The 19,031-nt window shown below is 43.0% G+C and overlaps 1 protein-coding gene across 1 annotated transcript in view; it reads left to right on the plus strand.

Moving 5' to 3' along the window:
• The window catches only part of LOC140483397 (metabotropic glutamate receptor 1-like), a 98,171-nt gene that overhangs the window by 60,439 nt on the left and 18,701 nt on the right, over positions 1–19,031 (plus strand). The window contains exon 3 of the mRNA XM_072581647.1: positions 604–853. Within this exon, the coding sequence (XP_072437748.1) occupies positions 604–853 (250 nt within the window). The remainder of the gene's footprint in view (positions 1–603; positions 854–19,031) is intronic.

Genomic DNA, 19,031 nt, shown 5'->3' on the forward strand with positions numbered 1-19,031 from the left:
ATCCCAAAATACTTTACAGCTGCAAAATACTATTGAAGTGTAGTCTCTGTAGGAATATACAGGAAACATGGCCGTCAAATTGTACATAGCAAAGTGCCCGAAGCAGAAATAAGTCAAATGTGCATATAATCTGTTTTCTCATGATTTTGATAGAGGGGAAAATGTTGGAAACCACCAGGAAAACGATCACTTCCCCTGCCAATCTTCTTCAAAATGAGGGACTAGATTAAAGTAAAATATCTGGTCAGTATGGACGGGTTAGACTGAAGGGTCCCATTCTGTGCTGTACATCTCCCTGACTCTAGGACCCTATGACTTTCCTGAGTCCAGCTGAGAGGGCAAACAGGACCTTAGCTTAATATCTCATCTTAAAATTGGCACCTTTGAAAATGCAACACTCCCTCAGTATTCCATACTTGAATGGTGATTTAAATGATGTGTTTAAGACTTTGGAGTGGGGCTTAAACCCACAATCTCCTGACTCTGCGATAAGAGTGATGCCGCTGAGCTACAGCCGGTACTGTCTAAAATAGTGTTATAGTGACACCATGTGATCATTCTCCGGATTAATTCTTAATCAAAAGTGTCTCATATCTGTTTTAGGAAACTATGGAGAGAGTGGGATGGAGGCCTTCAAGGAGTTAGCTTCTCAGGAAGGAATATGCATTGCACACTCAGGTAAAATCTACAGCAATGCTGGAGAGAAAACCTTTGACAGACTCCTGAGAAAATTAAGAGAAAGACTGCCTAAAGCAAGAGTTGTCGTCTGCTTCTGTGAGGGGATGACAGTGAGAGGCCTGCTCATGGCGATGCGAAGACTTGGTGTAATGGGCGAGTTTCTACTGATTGGCAGGTAAGCAGATACCTGTTAATTTTCTGGTACAAACTATGTCATACCATCATGTATCTTTTATTGCATTACTGTGTGAATATCCCCTAATATTACAGTGCAATATGCTACATATATCTACTTTGCATTAGTATGTAATGATGCCACTGGATATCTGTAACATACATATTAGTGTAGATCTCAGAAGTCAATTCTCATCTCAATTGAAGATTACAGAATTTATAGGCAGCCTGTCTTAAGAAGAGACTTTGAATCCCCAGTTGAATTTTCAGCTGCTTTCAGAGTGGCCTTTGGCTGTTGGCTACGACAGCATTGCTTTGTTAAGAAATAGATAAGACCTTTTAAGATTGGGGGCCTATGATTCATTTAGTGTATCCAATTGCAATCAGAATTTCTGCCACCATAAATATTCCACACCTAGGCTTTTAAAAATTACTTTTAGAGTTGGTTAGCTCAATTGGCTGAATGGCTGGTTTGTGATGCAGACTGATGCCAACAGTGCCGGTTTAAATGCAGGTTATCTTCTCATCTTCTCCCCTCAGGTTCCACCACCAGCCGTCTCTCTCTCTCTGATGAGAGAGGAGCCATGTGACCCAGGTGGCTTTACCTTTCACATGTCTCAAGGTAACCACTGGCAGGACTTTATACCATCCCGCATCATTGGCAGGGGAGCTCTTTAAATTCCCAGGACCCTCAACACCTTCCAACCAAACTGTGTCTGGGTAGCAGTTTTACGGTGGGCTGTGAGTGAGTCCTAAGGTGGCCCACACAGCCTTATCCTGATTGAGGCCCTCAAACAGCACCTCGATAATTGGCAGCATTTCAGCTGGCAAGACAAGTCCAGTGCCAAGGTCTGTGAGGTGATGCCCAGCAGATCAACCACCATTGACGTTAACTGAGAGACCAGAGGATGCCCTTCAATCACTGATGCCCTCTCTGGGATTAGCACCCCATTCCCCCTAACCCCACACTCCACAGGTTCTGCATCCCAGCAACAGCCCAACCCACCTTCTGGGTGCTGACAAAGGGTATGGCACTGAGATATGAAAAAAAATCTCTTCACCCAGACAGCGGTGAGCTTGTGGAATTCTCTGCTGCAGAAAGTGGTCGAGGCCAAAATATTGTATGCTTTCTATGTATGCTTTAGTATGTATGCTTTAGTCCTAGTTCATAGCTTATAGTCCTAGTTCATAGGACTAAATGGACCAATAGGAGTAGAAAGTGGAACTAACGTACTGAGTTGGATGATCAGCAATGAGTATATTGAAGGGAAGCACAATTTTGAAGGGATGAGTGGCCCCCTTCTGCTCCTATTTTCGATATTTCTGTTTTTGTATCTACTCTCTTGATCTCACCTCTCAAGACTCCCAAACCTTTTTCTCCACTATCCCCTCTGGACCTATATTTGCTTTTACTCTGGGGATTGTTTATAGTTGCAGAAGTGGCCATCACTCCAGGCAGCACTGCTAAGTCTACAGAGCTGACAGTCAGATTAACAGGCAAGTTCTCTGGGATGGCACTTTCTGACCAGTGAGGACCCATTCACTGGTGGGTTGGGAAACACTCCCAATTGAAAAGTCCTGCCCCTCATATCAAGAGTGTGCCCCGTAGTTAATGCATTTAAGGCTCAACCATTCAAACTGAGTCTCTTCAGCCAACATGCCACTGAGTCAGAAGCTCAGTACCATTGCAAAGGATTGATCTCATCACCCTGGCTGACATTTCAACACATCATTGAACAAATGCTGTGCTCTAAAGGATGTGATCTTTTTGTTGAGAGTACATTCTGAGTGCCACTCTGTCCTCTCAGGTGGGTGGCAATGCTTGTGTGGAACAATTACAAAGGAACTGATTTTCTTTGGGCTATCATTCACTTTGTGAAATGATACCCTTCCCCATTCTATGGTAATTATTATTGAGAGAATTCCTTTAATAAAGTACAAAGACATTGGATCTTAAATGTCTTTTGGTTGAACTAAACTTCTTGTCCTTACAAAAATGTATCTTCTAGACAATATGATAACTTACACCCGCTCCCCCCCCCCCCCACCTCGTAGAACCATGAAGCAGTCTACTCTAATGTTATACGACATGCCTGCCTGCATTACCGTGAATATGGATAATTAAAGTTCAAGCACTGCATCAGCCTTGCCACTGAATCATGAAACATTGTCACAGTGAGGAGCCAGGTGAACCGCCCATAGGCCGTAGCCTGTGAACAAAAAGTAGCTTTAGAACGGCAACCTAGAAACTCAACGAAACTGGGTTAGTCACAATTTGCCACGGCAGATTCACCGCCAATGATTAGCCATTTCTCCACCAGCGTTTCTCCACTGGGGTCGTTTGACCTCTGGAGACTATTCACCACCGGAAATATATATATCTACTGATTGTTTTCCCTCCCGCCTGTTCTTTCATACTTCTCAGTCCCCTTTATTTATACAACTACATACTACATATTGATTAAAAAAGAGGTAAAATAAATATCATTTTATTGGTTTATATATAAAAATGAGTTACAAACTTTAACCAGAAAAAGGAAATATATTTTAAAAATCTTTATCATGGCCGTAAAATCTCACATTAATATTTAACAATGAAATTTTTTAGTTCATTTGATAGTTATGAGCTATTCCTCTAAGGTATTCCAAACAATCTCTTTCACCGTATTCAAGAACAATATGTAATTGGAATCACCAAATGCTGAAGATCAGTAGGGTTTGGTGGCGCTAAACTAATATCTTTCCTTTCTCGTTGAATTATTTTCTTCATGCTGCTTGTCATCAGTAAAAATGCTAGGACTGACTGAGGGACATCAGCTACACATTCATTAATAAGAACACTAGGTACTTCCTGCGATTCTTCTGCACGATGTTTTAAACTTGCTTTCACTTTCGCAACTGGGACACTTGCTGCGGAAGGGGAATGTGTGTGTTCATTTATAATTTTTATCACAGTGCCACTCTTGGTGTGGATCTGTCCGATACATCGGCCCATTTGTTCACATTGCCAAAACTTAATACTTGAATCACTCTTGGATAGTTTATCAAAAACATATAAAACCATCGTGGTAAAACTTCTTATTTCCACTGTGAGAAACAGAACTCACTCACAAATCAGCCTGAGACAAAGCCTTGGAAACAAGAACAATCTATTACAGCCTTGCAAGTACCAGACGTTACTGCAATCAAGCAGAAATGCGCGCGATAACAAAACATGTAAGCATTCTCATTCAGTTTGCAAGTTGCGGAATCACGCCTCCCTTTTCCCATCCTATCATAAGCCGATTACCTCACTTGTTTTTTTTCTCTCTAGTTATTTTCTTATCTGGCCATCCTGCTGTCCTTGTATGTCTGCATTCTTTGTTCCTTGTTTGTTACAGCTTGCTCTTTTATCCAGTTTCTCTTATCATACTATAAGCTTTATTGTGAAATGCCCCTGCTGCTTCTTTTTGTGGTCAGCTACAACCCTTCATAGTTATTTCCTAGCTTAAAACTATTTTCTTTAAAAGACCCTCTATATTCATTAAAGTCTTAGCCTTAAGTATGCTACATGTTCCGCGACTGTTTGTATAATGTCCCACCCCTGCAACACCCCTCCCCCCACCTGCAGAAACTACATTTCAAATCTCCCACAATTCCCCCTTTTTCTTTTTTTAAAACTGTTGTTTCTGCACTTATTAAGTCTCCTTTAATCCATTTTCTTATGTTCTGCCCTCTCTTATGCCTTTTGGTGATGAGGTTCACAATCTTACATTTTACATTTGTGTTGTTTGTCCCTCGAACTCTAGAAACATTCTTTGACTTTCTCTTTGTTGCATATCACCTGCTGATTGTAAAAGCATCTGATGATATATTTGGGTTCCTTCCCCAAGGGATGTCATCAGTTGGCTCATTACCCATTTTAGGACATTGAACACTACCACCAGACCCACTAATATCAATAATTCATAGATAGCTAGATTGATTAACCACCTTCCCCAACCAGTCAATCCCCAATTCCCCCATTCCCATTCTTTGTGGTTCCGGTACCGATTACTGGCCTCCCTTATCTTGGCGATTTTGTCTCGCACATGTTTGGAGATATCAGTAATGTTAGAGGAGACCTCAGGTATGTACGTATAACATTCCTCCCCAATTAGTGCAAAGGTACCACCCTTCTCTGCTCGAATATAATCCAGAGCCATCCTGTTCTGAAGGGTCATTAGCCTAGTGGCAATCATTTCAGTCGTTATGGCTGCTACTTGGGATTGGGTTTCGGCCAACGCATCAGCAGTATTGTTGGCCAACTCTTCCAGGGAAGCTGCCAACCTTTGTATTTCTACTCCTGCTCAAGCGGTCCCATACATAGGTATCAAAGTCCAGAGGAGGCGATTTCCTTCGGTTACTTTCCGGGTTACTCGCCTTCCTCCCTGTTTATTCTGAGGTATTTTTGGGGCTCTCTTTAACAGCCTCAAGTGGGGAATTATATAGGCAAGGTAGCAGCAGCCACTCCAACCTTTCTGGTTTTGAGGTAGTGTCTGAACTGGATGATCCCAGCACCCATTCCCGTTACATCCGCCACTCCAAACGTACTTCTCGCCGGGGATAAATGGGTAGGCCTTTAAGCCACACACCCAATATGTCCCATTCAAAACTTGGGGAATGGTTCTGGGAGTAGCTTGGCTGGTGTAGACACAAGATGAATTTCCTAATCGGAAGGGTGTGGTATCATTCTGATTACAGAAACAAGTGGTATTTACTGCTCCTTTCGGGGGGGAAACTCTAAGGCCATTGATAGCACCCAGAGTTTTCGGGGCTGGTCGAGGGAACCACCCCGCAAAGTTATAATTACCCCTTTCAAATCTCCAAGTTGTATCATTTGAGCCCGAATCAAATTGTTGTACATCATACACTTCTCTTTTGTTAAGTGGTATTACCGTGAGAGGAATTCCGGGTTCCCCATGGTGTGGGATCTCAGCACATACCCAACAGTCGGTATGCCCCTTTAGTTTAGCATAATTCTGACATAAAGCGGTAAAATGATTTTTCCCACCCCCCTTTGGCAGCTAGCACCAATATTATCGTGACAATATAAAGCTGACCACTCATTTCAGATCACAAACCTATCTGTCTGTTCCCCAACCCTTTGTATGCCAGGGAGGAGTGAGTCCATGCAACACTTACAATTGTTTTGGGTTACAGTATTTTTTAACCAATACTTAATAGTCTCTTATCTCAGTCCATTCTTTTTGCTCAGCTTGATTTTCAGAGGGTTGTCTGTAGGATGTGCTTGCCACTCTGCTGGAGGTGAAGGAGCGTCCACCGGGCCCTTAACACGAGTGTGATGACTCCACCCTTTTTCAGAAGTTCGGACGGCTGTTTCAGTAGTCAGGAGGGTTAGGAACAGTCCCTCCCAGCTTGGGTGCAGTTTGGTATCTTTCCATGTCTTTATCAGGACCCAATCACCCAGTCGTATCCGATGTACTGCGAACTCAAGTGGAGGTGTCTGGGTCTTCCTAAGGACAGACAAAGAAGAGCCGAGTGCCACAATATAGTTCTTTAAAAACTTATCATTGAACTCTACAGCTGGTAATTGTCCTGTCACTTCCTCATCATTTCCTCGAATTAGGGTTGGCTCAAAAATAGGCATCAAGAATTCTTCGCCTTTTACTCTGGAAACCCTGAGATTCTTGTTAGTCAATTTAACACCGATAGGTCTAAAACTTAGGGATGATCGGGCCGCTCCCGTGTCCACCAAAAATACTGCCTCCTCCCCTTCAGGTCCCACCTTTAAATTTATCAAGGGTTCCCGGTGGGGCTCAGGAGGAAGGAACCCCTGACTCCCCTAATCTTCATCTAAGTTCATTAGGGAAATGGCTTCCCCTTCTCGTGCTAATTCTGGGCATTCCTGTTTAAAATGCCCCACTTTCCCGCAATGGTAACACCCTGCCTGTTGTCTCCTTTCCCGGGTATCTGACCCTTGTCTTTTGTGTCCTCCCCTACCCTTCCTGTTATCCCCGATTCTATTCTCCTTTTTGTTATTTCTTCTACTGCCTCCACCTTCATTTTGGCTTTCTGTTTCTGCTTCTCGTCTTCCCTTTTCACATACACTTTCTGTGCCTCACGTAACAGTTCTTCCATCTGTCTTTCACTCCATCAATCTAATTTCTGTAATTTCTTTTGTATGTCCGGCCATGATTTAGTTACAAACTGGACCTTTAAGAGTCCCTGTGCTATCGGATTATCGGGATCCATTCCCGAATACTTCCTTGTGGCCTCCTTGAGCCTTTTAAGAAATGCAGAAGGGGTTTCATCCTTCTCTTGTCGTACTTCAAAGGCCTTAACAAAGTTTTGTGATCTAGGTGACACCTCTTTAATTCCTAATATTACCATTTCTCGTGGATTCCGCATTGACTCCCTATCTCTTCTGTCATTATTTTCCCAATGAGGGTCAACATTTGGGAATTTCTGTTCTGCTGGGGCCCCTTCTTCCCCAACTGGGTGCTTCGTTTCCCATTCCTGTCCAGCCGCTCTCCTAATCATACCTTGTTCTTCCCCTGAAAATAACGTTCCTAAAATTGCCATCAGTTCTCCCCAGGTATATAAATTAGGCCTTAGGAATTGCTCTAATTGTTCGGCTAGTCCAACTGGATCCTCTATTAAACTCTTCATTTCCTTTTTAAAGACCCAACTTCACTGCTAGTTAAGGGAGCGTTTACATATCTGATTGCACCTTCCCCAATTGGAACCTCTTGTAAGGGACATAATTTTACATTTTCCATTATCTCTGCCCCTCCTTTACGTGTGGTGGCTCGAGTGACTCTGGGCACCCCCCCCCCAGGTTCTGCACCTTTTAGTTCAGAGTCCGTTCCCCTTTCTGTGTCTGGACTCGGTTCTACTTCGGGAGCTGTAGGCTCATTCCGGGGAGTAGTATATGGGAGCGGCAAGCACATTAAGGGATCCCATTGTGGCTTCCCTTGTTCATTCTTTTTCTGTTCTTTCCCTGATTCCTCCATATTCATGGGACATAATTTTACTCCCGCGCTCCCTATCCAACAAGTTGCATAATCGGACTGTACGGTTCTTTTCGATTGACAAATATATTAAGATCTTGACACAGCCAATCCTCATTGGACCCATATTTGGGCCAAAAAATACCAGGCGCCTTAATACCTTCTCTAGTCCAAACGAAACAACAATAGTTTATCATTGTAGCCTTATCTTTCTCTCGCGTCTGGGAGTTGTGTTCCCAATTACCCAACATTCTCCCAAAAGAACTGTCGGGCGGGATATATCCCCCTTTCACATTATTTGCAGATCAATCGTTACACAGGCAACTCCTTGTTGCTAATTTAATTAATCTTAACGAGGTCCAGTGTCACCTTCTTCCACACCCCCTTCAGGGTCCTGACTAGACACCTTACTCATCCGATTAATCTGACCAATTATATGCCTTTTTTTTGTGACTTCAACTGTTCTGCATAAATCACTTTTATGTAAGGATAAAAGAGATTAGTTAGAAACTGATAGTAAGGCAGCCATGACCTGTAAAAAGAACAGGAGTTATCATTTTATTTCATAATCTGTAAAACCTTAAAAGAAATCATGTTAAAATTTCCGTAGTAGAAATCAGATTCAAAACAGTCCCGGATCTCAAGCTTCAGGGAACAAAGCACAAACATTCAATCACCAACAAACAAATGTGCATTCAAACCGAATCACAAAGGGTTAAACTTTCTACTTGCTGTACAGCTTTTTCTCTCTCTCTCTCTCTCTCTCTCACACACACACACACACACACACACACACACACACACACACACACACACACACACACACACACACACACACACACACACACACACACACACACAGACACCGTATCTCAAAGACACTTTGAGCTTCCCGCAACGACTCCTCTAGCTTTTGAATATTCTTCTGGACGTCTGGCCATAAGTTAGTTACGAAGTGCACCCTCAGTAGCCCTTTAATACAAGCCCTTCTGACATGGGCTGTTTTCCATTGACATATGCTTTATTTTGTATATCACCAATTCCCCGTACTTCCGTACATCCCGACCACCAAGGCAATACTTAAAGGTCTATTTTCTTACCTTGGTCTGTGCACAGAGTTACCTGGTGATTTCAGTGCGCCCCGTCCCGCTGCAAATCCTGCAGCAAATACCGCTGCCCCCGGTCACCCGGATATATCCTTTAAGACCTTTCCCTACCCAGGTCTTGTGCACAAGAGTTGCCCGACCGAACCCACCGCATCTGCCCGCCTTGCTTCCAGGGTGTCCCAGTCCAGATCGTACTCTCCCAAACCATGAATAACAAGCAAGGGAGTCGGAGATCACCGAAATCGGCGAGGTGCACCTCCCCCGTCGTCCCAAGAGTGTCGAGCGGTCAGAGTTTTGGATCCCGGACGAGCCCCCAGTTGTGAGAAACAGAACTCACTCACAAATCAGCCTGAGACAAAGCCTTGGAAACAAGAACAATCTATTACAGCCTTGCAAGTACCAGATGCTTCTGCAATCAAGCAGAAATGCGCGCGAAAACAAAACATGTAAGCATTCTCATTCAGTTTACAAGTTGCGGAATCACGCCTCCCTTTTCCCATCCTACCAGGGGACTTAGTAACAGAATAAGGGGACACTGACTTTAAAAAGGTGGGCGGCACGGTGGCACAGTGGTTAGCACTGCTGCCTCACAGCGCCAGAGATCCGGGTTCAATTCCCGCCTCAGGCGACTGACTGTGTGGAGTTTGCACATTCTCCCCGTGTCTGCGTGGGTTTCCTCCGGGTGCTCCGGTTTCCTCCCACAGTCCAAAGATGTGCAGGTCAGGTGAATTGGCCATACTAAATTGCCCGTAGTGTTAGGTAAGGGGTAGATGTAGATGTAGATGTAGGGGTATGGGTGGGTTACGCTTCGGCGGGGCGGTGTGGACTTGTTGGGCCGAAGGGCCTGTTTCCACACTGTAAGGAATCTAATCTAATCTATCATAAGCCGATTACCTCACTTGTTTTTTTTTCTCTAGTTATTTTCTTATCTGGCCATCCTGCTGTCCTTGTATGTCTGCATTCTTTGTTCCTTGTTTGTTACAGCTTGCTCTTTTATCCAGTTTCTCTTATCATATTATAAGCTTTATTGTGAAATACCCCTGCTGCTTCTTTTTGTGGTCAGCTACAACCCTTTATAGTTATTTCCTAGCTTAAAACTACTTTCTTTAAAAGACCCTCTATATTCATTAAAGTTTTAGCCTTAAGTATGCTACATGCTACAAGAATTCCCCCCACCTACAGAAACTACATTTCTAATCTCCCACACCACGTTTACTAATAATTTCTGTTTCCATTTTGAAGACTTGAGGGTATATGGGAAAAAAAACAAGCTTAAAAAAACTCTCCTGTAACGAAAATAAGTTGTTACTGAAACAACGCAAACACTACCTTAACCAATATAACAACAATTTTATATAGTTTAGATATGCTCGGTGGTCAAAGGACAGTGGTTAATCGTCCTCGGCGAATCTGCTCATTTGCGGAATCGTCTTCAGTGGCCAATGGGCGGTGGCTAAGCGTCCTCGGTGGTCAAAGGGTAGTGGATAATCATCGGTGGTGAATTTGCTGTGGTGAATGGTCCCATCCTGATGAAACTCTGTTCATTACAGAGTTAAATGGATTCAAGGTAGAGCGTAAATTAGCTGAGCTGGGAGTGCACATCTATCATAGTAGGATAGGTAACAAAAGACTCAGGGTCAGTCTCTGAAATGGGCATGAGGTCCCTGATGTGTGCAATTATGGATCTAGCAACTGTTGCCCACTCTGCCAAAATGATTTGCCCTGTATGAATACCAACCAAGTCGAATATATCCAAAAGTGGTTAATGTAAATGCAATAGTTAACAGAAGCATCACCAAGAAGGTATGATTTAAAAAGACACTTGAGAACTTCCCAAGCCTACTACAGTTCCATTGATCATTCCAGCTGCTTTCCAACTGCTCCCTCACCTGATTGCTGCAAGCAATCCTACTCTCCTGATCATTTTCCCACCCTCTCTTCCATCAGTATATACCTGAATGCCACAGTGAGTGATGCAGGACTACGGAATTGTAATGGCCTTCATCACAATTTGCTTTCCACTAGCCAGTGAGTGTCCAAATACAAATATTAATGAACTTGGTAGTGTTGTGGTTATGTTAATTGGCTAATAAAAGAGCCTGTTTAACTGAACCAGAATTATGAGCTCCAAAAGTACTTTTAATCAACCTGTTTACATATGACACACCTCCAAGGCAGGTGGGCCAGAGACAGGGACAATAACCACTGTGCAAATATAAAGTCAAGTGAGGAATGTGAGCTAAGATTAAAAAAATTAAGATTCAGCATTGTAAGAATATTGAGTTACTATTGAAAGACAACTGGATTCACTCACTTCCACAACAATATGTTTAACTTTAAACTTTCCTAAATGAGCCACTCAGTTGACCAAATTTCTGTGACAAAGTACAATGAGAATATAAGTAGGTGGGACCACCGCACATTAGCTCATGCCCCTGGTACAGATGTGATGAAGGTGCACCAAGTCTGAGTTGGTTCTGCAACACCGAGGGATTTGTGGCAAAATTGGGAGAGCTATCCCACAGGCTGATCAAGAAGCCTGACTTAAACAAACAAACAGCTGTACTTTACAGCGAACATTCCAGACTCTGCCATCATCATTGCTGGGTAGTCCGACCACTTAGGCAGCATTGATACCAAATTCTGTGAACTGAATAAAGCACTAAGGATAACAATGGGTGCAGGTTTACTGTGTCCACCAACAGCAGCGATTTGGTAGTACCATTGACTGAACAACCTGGAGAATATTTGACCCTGTAGATGGGAAAGAAATGACAAAAGATAAAAACCTACTTGATTTTGTTCTCACTGTGTTACATGCCATCAATACAAATGTGTATGACAGTATTGGTAGGTGTGACCATTGCACAGTCCTTGCAGCAGTCACTGTCCATTGTCTGATGTGGCAATAACCTATTAGTAAGTGGGATAGATTCAGAATATATCCAGGAGCTTAAAATTGGGCATACATGAGTCACTGAGGATCTCTAAGGCAGGTGATTTGTATTCCAGCACAATATACATCCTTTTGGTTCAGCATGCCCTCCCTCTACCATTACCATTACCATCAAGTTAAAGGACCAATCATGTTGCAATAAAGACTGAAGGCTCCATGAACATCATTGATCTCAATGATTTTTGAATCCAGTACATCAACACAAAAGAGAGTTGAACACGATCAACCATCTTCAGATGAAAGTGCTAAGTCAATGTTCCATCTCAACCTTCTGCTGTGGTTCCTGGCATCAAAGCACTAAGGTTACCACCAGTTCAATTCATTCCATGTAATATCAGTAAGTGACTGAGTGCCCACAATCTATGGGCCCTGACAACATCCTGGCACCAGAACCAGCTCCAGCTGAGAGCTACTAGCAGAGTTGTTGCAATACATTTCTAATATTCACATCTACTCATAAAGTTGTGCCCTGACCATGAAAAGCAGGGAGAATAATCCAGCCAATTCCATTCGTCTACCCTCAATCATCACCAAAACAATGGTTGATCTCATTAGTTAAGCAATACATTTCTAGCAACAACATGCATGGTTTAGGATCCACAAAGACCACTTTAGTCCTGACCTCAGAGAAATTCTTCTCCAAGCAATGACCAAAAAACTAAATTCCAAGGTGAGATGAGAGTGACTGTCCTTAACACCAAGGAAGCATTAGACTGAGTGTCACATTAATGAGTTGTGGTGAATGGAAATTAGAGTCAAAGCTCCTCATTGCTTGGAGTCTTACCCCAATACAAAGCAGCTTGACATCATTTGAGGCTGATCATCTCAGTCCTAGCAAAATAAAGCCAATTTTAAACAAATAAATAGACAGTTTGAGAGAAGCATGCCATTGTGTCTCTCTCATTTTCAATCATTTACTCTTTCACAACCTCAGAGTGTCCCAAAACAATTTACAGTCAAAGTCAGCCATAGCTCCATTGGTAATACTTAGAGTCATAGAGTCCCTCATCCCTGACGCCAATCTAGTGAATCTATTCAACACCCACAACAAAACCTTGATGTTCTGCTTGAAGTGTGGTCCATGAGTGGACGCTGTCCTTAGCTGAGGCCTAGCAGAGATTTATTAGCGTAGGAACATTGAAGACAGGAGCAGGAGTAGGCCTTTTGACCTTTCAAACCTGCTTTACCATTCAATATGATCAGGCTGACCATCAAGCTCAATACCTTAATCCCGCTCACCCTTATGGCCATTGATCCCTTTAGCCACAAGAGTTATATTCACTTCCTTCCTGGCAATAAAATTCAGAACTTGTGCTGGCTGGGAGCCAAACCCAGTTCAATTGTTTGGAAAGCAGCAATGTTCACCACCGTACCCTGTAACTATCTAAATCCCTTGAGCTGACCAATGAATTATGACATCATAAATCACTAGTTTCTCGAGACATTCCTTGGTACAAAGCAACCATTTCAGCGAAATTGCCTCTGTCATATTGTTCACAAGCATTCTTCAGCTGTCAAAACATTATTAGTCATTTTTGTTATGGTCAATGTTATTGGATTTTGGCAAGCTAAGTAAGATATGTCATTAAAATGCCTGTCACTGAATTGTCTGCTTGGCCCAGAGCCAGCACTCTGAGTTATACAATGTTACATTCAAATAGCAGTCTGTGACTTCAGTTTGTCCATACTGTCATAGGAGTGTACTGTGAGGGAGCTTGCCATTGATAATCAGGTGAGATGTTAAACTGACTGTCTATTCAGGTTGGTATCCCATGTCACACTTGAAGGGCAGAGATGTGTGCCAGCCAAGTGGTCATTGATTTAACCTGCTGTCTATGGGAGCTTGCTAAGCATAGGGAATTTTCGTTGTTCATTACGTTATACAAAATGGAAGCCCTTCCAATGAAAATCCCTGATGAGAAGAATAATTATAGTAGGGTCAAGTTACAGCGGGCTGCATTTTTGAACATCTTTTCCTGGTCAATGACATACTTCCAAAGTGTTGCCAATGGTGTTAAGCTTCTTGAATGTGGTTTGAGCTGCACCCTTCCAGGCAAGTGGGGAGTATTCCATTACACTCCTGACTGTGCCTTGTAAATGGTGGATTGGCTTTGAGGAGTCAAAAGGAGAGTTACTCGCTGCAGTATTCCTAGCCTCTGACTTGCTCTTGTAGCCTCTGTGTTTAAATGGGAAATACACAAGAGGGTCCCACAAACAGAAATGAGTAATGACTAGTTTAAACATTTGATATTGGTTTCCAATGAGAAATTTAGCAAAAGATTTCGTCCAAGCAAGTGCTGTGCTCTTGGGGGTAGCGTCTTTAGGAGGAGATGTTAAACTGAGGCTCTACTGGTTCTGTCAGGCTGATGTAAAGTATTCAGTGTCACTGATCAAAGAAGAGGAGGAGAATTTACCAGGCAAATAGTTAGCCCTCAAACAGCATCTGAAATTCAAGTTGACTCATATTATCATGCTGTGTTTTTTTTTGTGGCATCTTCCTGTGCTCAGATTAACTGCTGTGTTTTCCAACATAAGGCTGTCTACATTTCCAAAGCACAACTGGATGTTCAGCTATAGAGTCAAAAATTCTTATTTTCCATCTATACAGACAGTTGCTTTGAAATGGCAAAATTAATTGCACATTATAAACAGATTCCATCAATCCTGCCAGTGAATACAATAAATGAAAACATTTCAGAATTGGTGTATGTGATGCATTAGTTGAGCTTCATAAACATGGTTAACCATTTCCTTAGGCAACCCTGCAAATGTCTGAATCACATCAGCTTCCATTTACATAACAATTTCCACAACTGCAGGGTGTCTTGAAGTGCTTGACAGCACTTCAATTGAAGTGCTGGAATTGTAGTTACAGTTATAATGTGGAGTAATGGCATCACGAGATCCCACAAACAGCCACATGCAACAAACAAAATCTTTTTTATTGATGTCCATTGATGGCCAGGGCATGGGGAGAACCTCCACAGTTCTTAGAGTGCCATAGTAAACAATAAGAGATAATCTAATCACCACCCCTCGAAATTCAATGGTGTACGGAATCCCCAACTATCAAGATCTTTGAAGTTACCATTGACCAGGAACTCACTGGATTCACCATGTTAACACAGTGGCTACAAGGCTAGGAATACTGCAATGAGTAACTCCCCTCCTGACTCCCCAAAGCCAATCCATCAACTACAAGGCACAAGTCAGGAATGTGATGGAATACACAGTTTCTGGACAGATGCAGCTCAAGCTACTTTCAACAAGCTTGTCACCATCCAGGACAAAGTAGCCACAACATACAAACATCCAAGTCATCCAGCATGAACTCACTGCTCAATAGCGGCAGTGTGTACTATCTACAAGATGCACTGCAGAAATTCACCAAAGATCCTTAGATAGCACCTTCCAAATCCATAACCACTTCCATCTAGAAAGACAAGGACAGCAGATGCATGGGGACACCACAACCTCCAAGCCAGTCATCATCCTGACCTATCATTGTTTCTTTGCTGGGTGAAAATCCTAGAATTCCCTCCTAAAGGCATTGTGGGTCAACCCACAGTAGCTAGACTGCAGTGTTTCAAGAAGGCAGCTCACCACCACCTTCTCAAGGGCAACTAGAGAAGGGTAATAAATGCTGGCCTGCCAACAATATCCATGCCAATAAGATCTTTTACACCCGTCTTAGATATTAGATAGGGCATCATCTCAATCAAAGTGCTGCACTAAAGTGCAAACCTAATCCTCATGTCCCTGGAGTGTGGATTATACCCATAACCATCAATGGCTCAGAAGTGAGAGGACTAGTAACCAAGCAGAGTGGCAAATTCCTCTATGCTTTACCCCAGATTATGTAGAATATGATTGAAAATGTCTCATTAGGCAATTTGGCTCACAGGAAATCAGTCTTATAATCGAGTGTTGCAGGTCTGAATTTCAAAGTACTACAGTTGTAGCAAAAACCACGTCGGATACCTGGACAGCAGGTTCCTGGAAGTGGACCCTGACACAAGTTTCTCCTCCTCCACCATGCTCCCTCCTCAGCTCTCACACCCTGCATCTTCCAGGATGGTGGTGGTGTGGGTTCTAGTAACTGAACTGGCCCTTAGAGCAAACTAGTTAAAATAGTACCTTCATTATAGTCTGAGATCCTTATCATCAACCCAGTGTACACAGACCTCTATCATTATCCCCTATTATCATACCAGTGTACACAGACCCCAATCATCACCCCAGTGCACACAGATTCCTATTGTCACACCAGTGTACACAGACCCCTATCATTTCCGCAGTGTACACAGATCGCTATCATCAACCCAGTGTACATAGATTCCTATTGTCACAACAGTGTACACAGACCCCTATCATCACAGCAGTGTACACAGACCCCTATCATCACGCCAGAGTACACAGTCCCCCATCATCACACCACAGTACACAGACCCCTATTGTCACCCCAATGTACACAGACCCCTATTGTCACACTAGTGTACACAGACCCCTATTGTCACACTAGTGTACACAGACCCCTATTGTCACTCCAGTGTACACAGACCCCTATTGTCACACAAGTGTATACAGACCCCTATTGTCACCCCAGTGTACACAAACCCCTATTGTCACACTAGTGAATACAGACCCCTATTGTCACCCCAGTGTACACAGACCCCTATTGTCACACCAGTATACACAGACATCTATTGTCACACCAGTGTACACAGACCCCTATTGTCACACCAGTATACACAGACCTCAATTGTCACACCAGTATACAAAGACCTCTATTGTCACGCCAGTGTACACAGACTTCTATTGTCACACCAGTATACACAGACTTCTATTGTCACACCAGTGTACACAGACCTCTATTGTCATACCAGTATACACAGACCTCTATTGTCACACCAGTATACACAGACTTCTATTGTCACACCAGTATACACAGACCTCTATTGTCACACCAGTGTACACAGATCCCTATTGTCACACCAGGATACACAGACTTCTATTGTCACACCAGTGTAACAGACCCCTATTGTCACACCAGTATACACAGACCTCTATTGTCAAACCAGTATACACAGATCCCTATTGTCATGCCAGTATACACAGACCTCTATTGTCACACCAGTATGGACAGACTTCAATTGTCACACCAGTATACACAGACCTCTATTGTCACACCAGTGTTCACAGACCCCTAGTGTCACACCAGTATACACAGACAGCTATTGTCACACCAGTATACACAGACCTCTATTGTCACGCCAGTATACACAGACCTCTATTGTCACACCAATATACACAGAACTCAATTGTCACACCGGTATACACAGACTTCTATTATCACACCAGTATACACAGACCTCAATTGTCACACCAGTATACACAGACCTCTATTGTCACACCAGTATACACAGACCTCAATTGTCACACCTGTATACACAGATCCCTATTGTCACACCAGTATACACAGACCTCTATTGTCACACCAGTGTACACAGACCCCTATTGTCACACCAGTATACACAGACTTCTATTATCAGACCAGTATACACAGACCTCTATTGTCACACCAGTGTACACAGACCCCTATCGTCACCCCAGTATACACAGACTTCTATTATCACACCTGTATACACAGACCTCAATTGTCACACCAGTATACACAGACCTCAATTGTCACACCAGTATACACAGATCCCTATTGTCACACCTGTATACACAGATCTCTATTGTCACACCAGTATACAAAGACCTCTATTGTCACACCAGTGTAGACAGACTTCTATTGTCACACCAGTATACACAGACCTCTATTGTCACACCAGTATACACAGACCTCTATTGTCGCACCAGTGTACACAATCCCTATTGTCACACCAGTATACACAGATCTCTATTGTCACACCAGTATACAAAGACCTCTATTGTCACGCCAGTGTAGACAGACTTCTATTGTCACACCAGTATACACAGACCTCTATTGTCACACCAGTATACACAGACCTCTATTGTCACACCAGTGTACACAGACCCCTATCGTCACCCCAGTATACACAGACTTCTATTATCACACCTGTATACACAGACCTCAATTGTCACACCAGTATACACAGAACTCTATTGTCACACCAGTATACACAGATCCCTATTGTCACACCTGTATACACAGATCTCTATTGTCACACCAGTATACGAAGACCTCTATTGTCACGCCAGTGTAGACAGACTTCTATTGTCACACCAGTATACACAGACCTCTATTGTCACACCAGTATGCACAGACCTCTATTGTCACACCAGTATACACAGACATCTATTGTCGCACCAGTGTACACAGATCCCTATTGTCACACCAGTATACACAGACTTCTATTGTCACACCAGTGTACACAGACCTCTATTGTCATACCAGTATACACAGACCTCTATTGTCACACCAGTATACAGAGACCTCTATTGTCACACCAGTGTACACAGATCCCTATTGTCACACCAGGATACACAGACTTCTATTGTCACACCAGTGTAAAAGCCCCCTATTGTCACACCAGTATACACAGACCTCTATTGTCACACCAGTATACACAGATCCCTATTGTCATGCCAGTATACACAGACCTCTATTGTCACACCAGTATGGACAGACTTCAATTGTCACAGCAGTATACACAGACAGCAATTGACACACCAGTATACACAGACCTCTATTGTCACGCCAGTGTACACAGACTTCTATTGTCACACCAGTATACACAGACTTCTATTGTCACACCAGTGTACACAGACCTCTATTGTCATACCAGTATACACAGACCTCTATTGTCACACCAGTATACACAGACTTCTATTGTCACACCAGTATACACAGACCTCTATTGTCACACCAGTGTACACAGATCCCTATTGTCACCCCAGGATACACAGACTTCTATTGTCACACCAGTGTAAAAGCCCCCTATTGTCACACCAGTATACACAGACCTCTATTGTCACACCAGTATACACAGATCCCTATTGTCATGCCAGTATACACAGACCTCTATTGTCACACCAGTATGGACAGACTTCAATTGTCACAGCAGTATACACAGACAGCAATTGACACACCAGTAT

The sequence above is a fragment of the Chiloscyllium punctatum genome, chromosome 11, assembly GCF_047496795.1.
Source record: "Chiloscyllium punctatum isolate Juve2018m chromosome 11, sChiPun1.3, whole genome shotgun sequence".
NCBI lineage: Eukaryota > Metazoa > Chordata > Chondrichthyes > Orectolobiformes > Hemiscylliidae > Chiloscyllium > Chiloscyllium punctatum.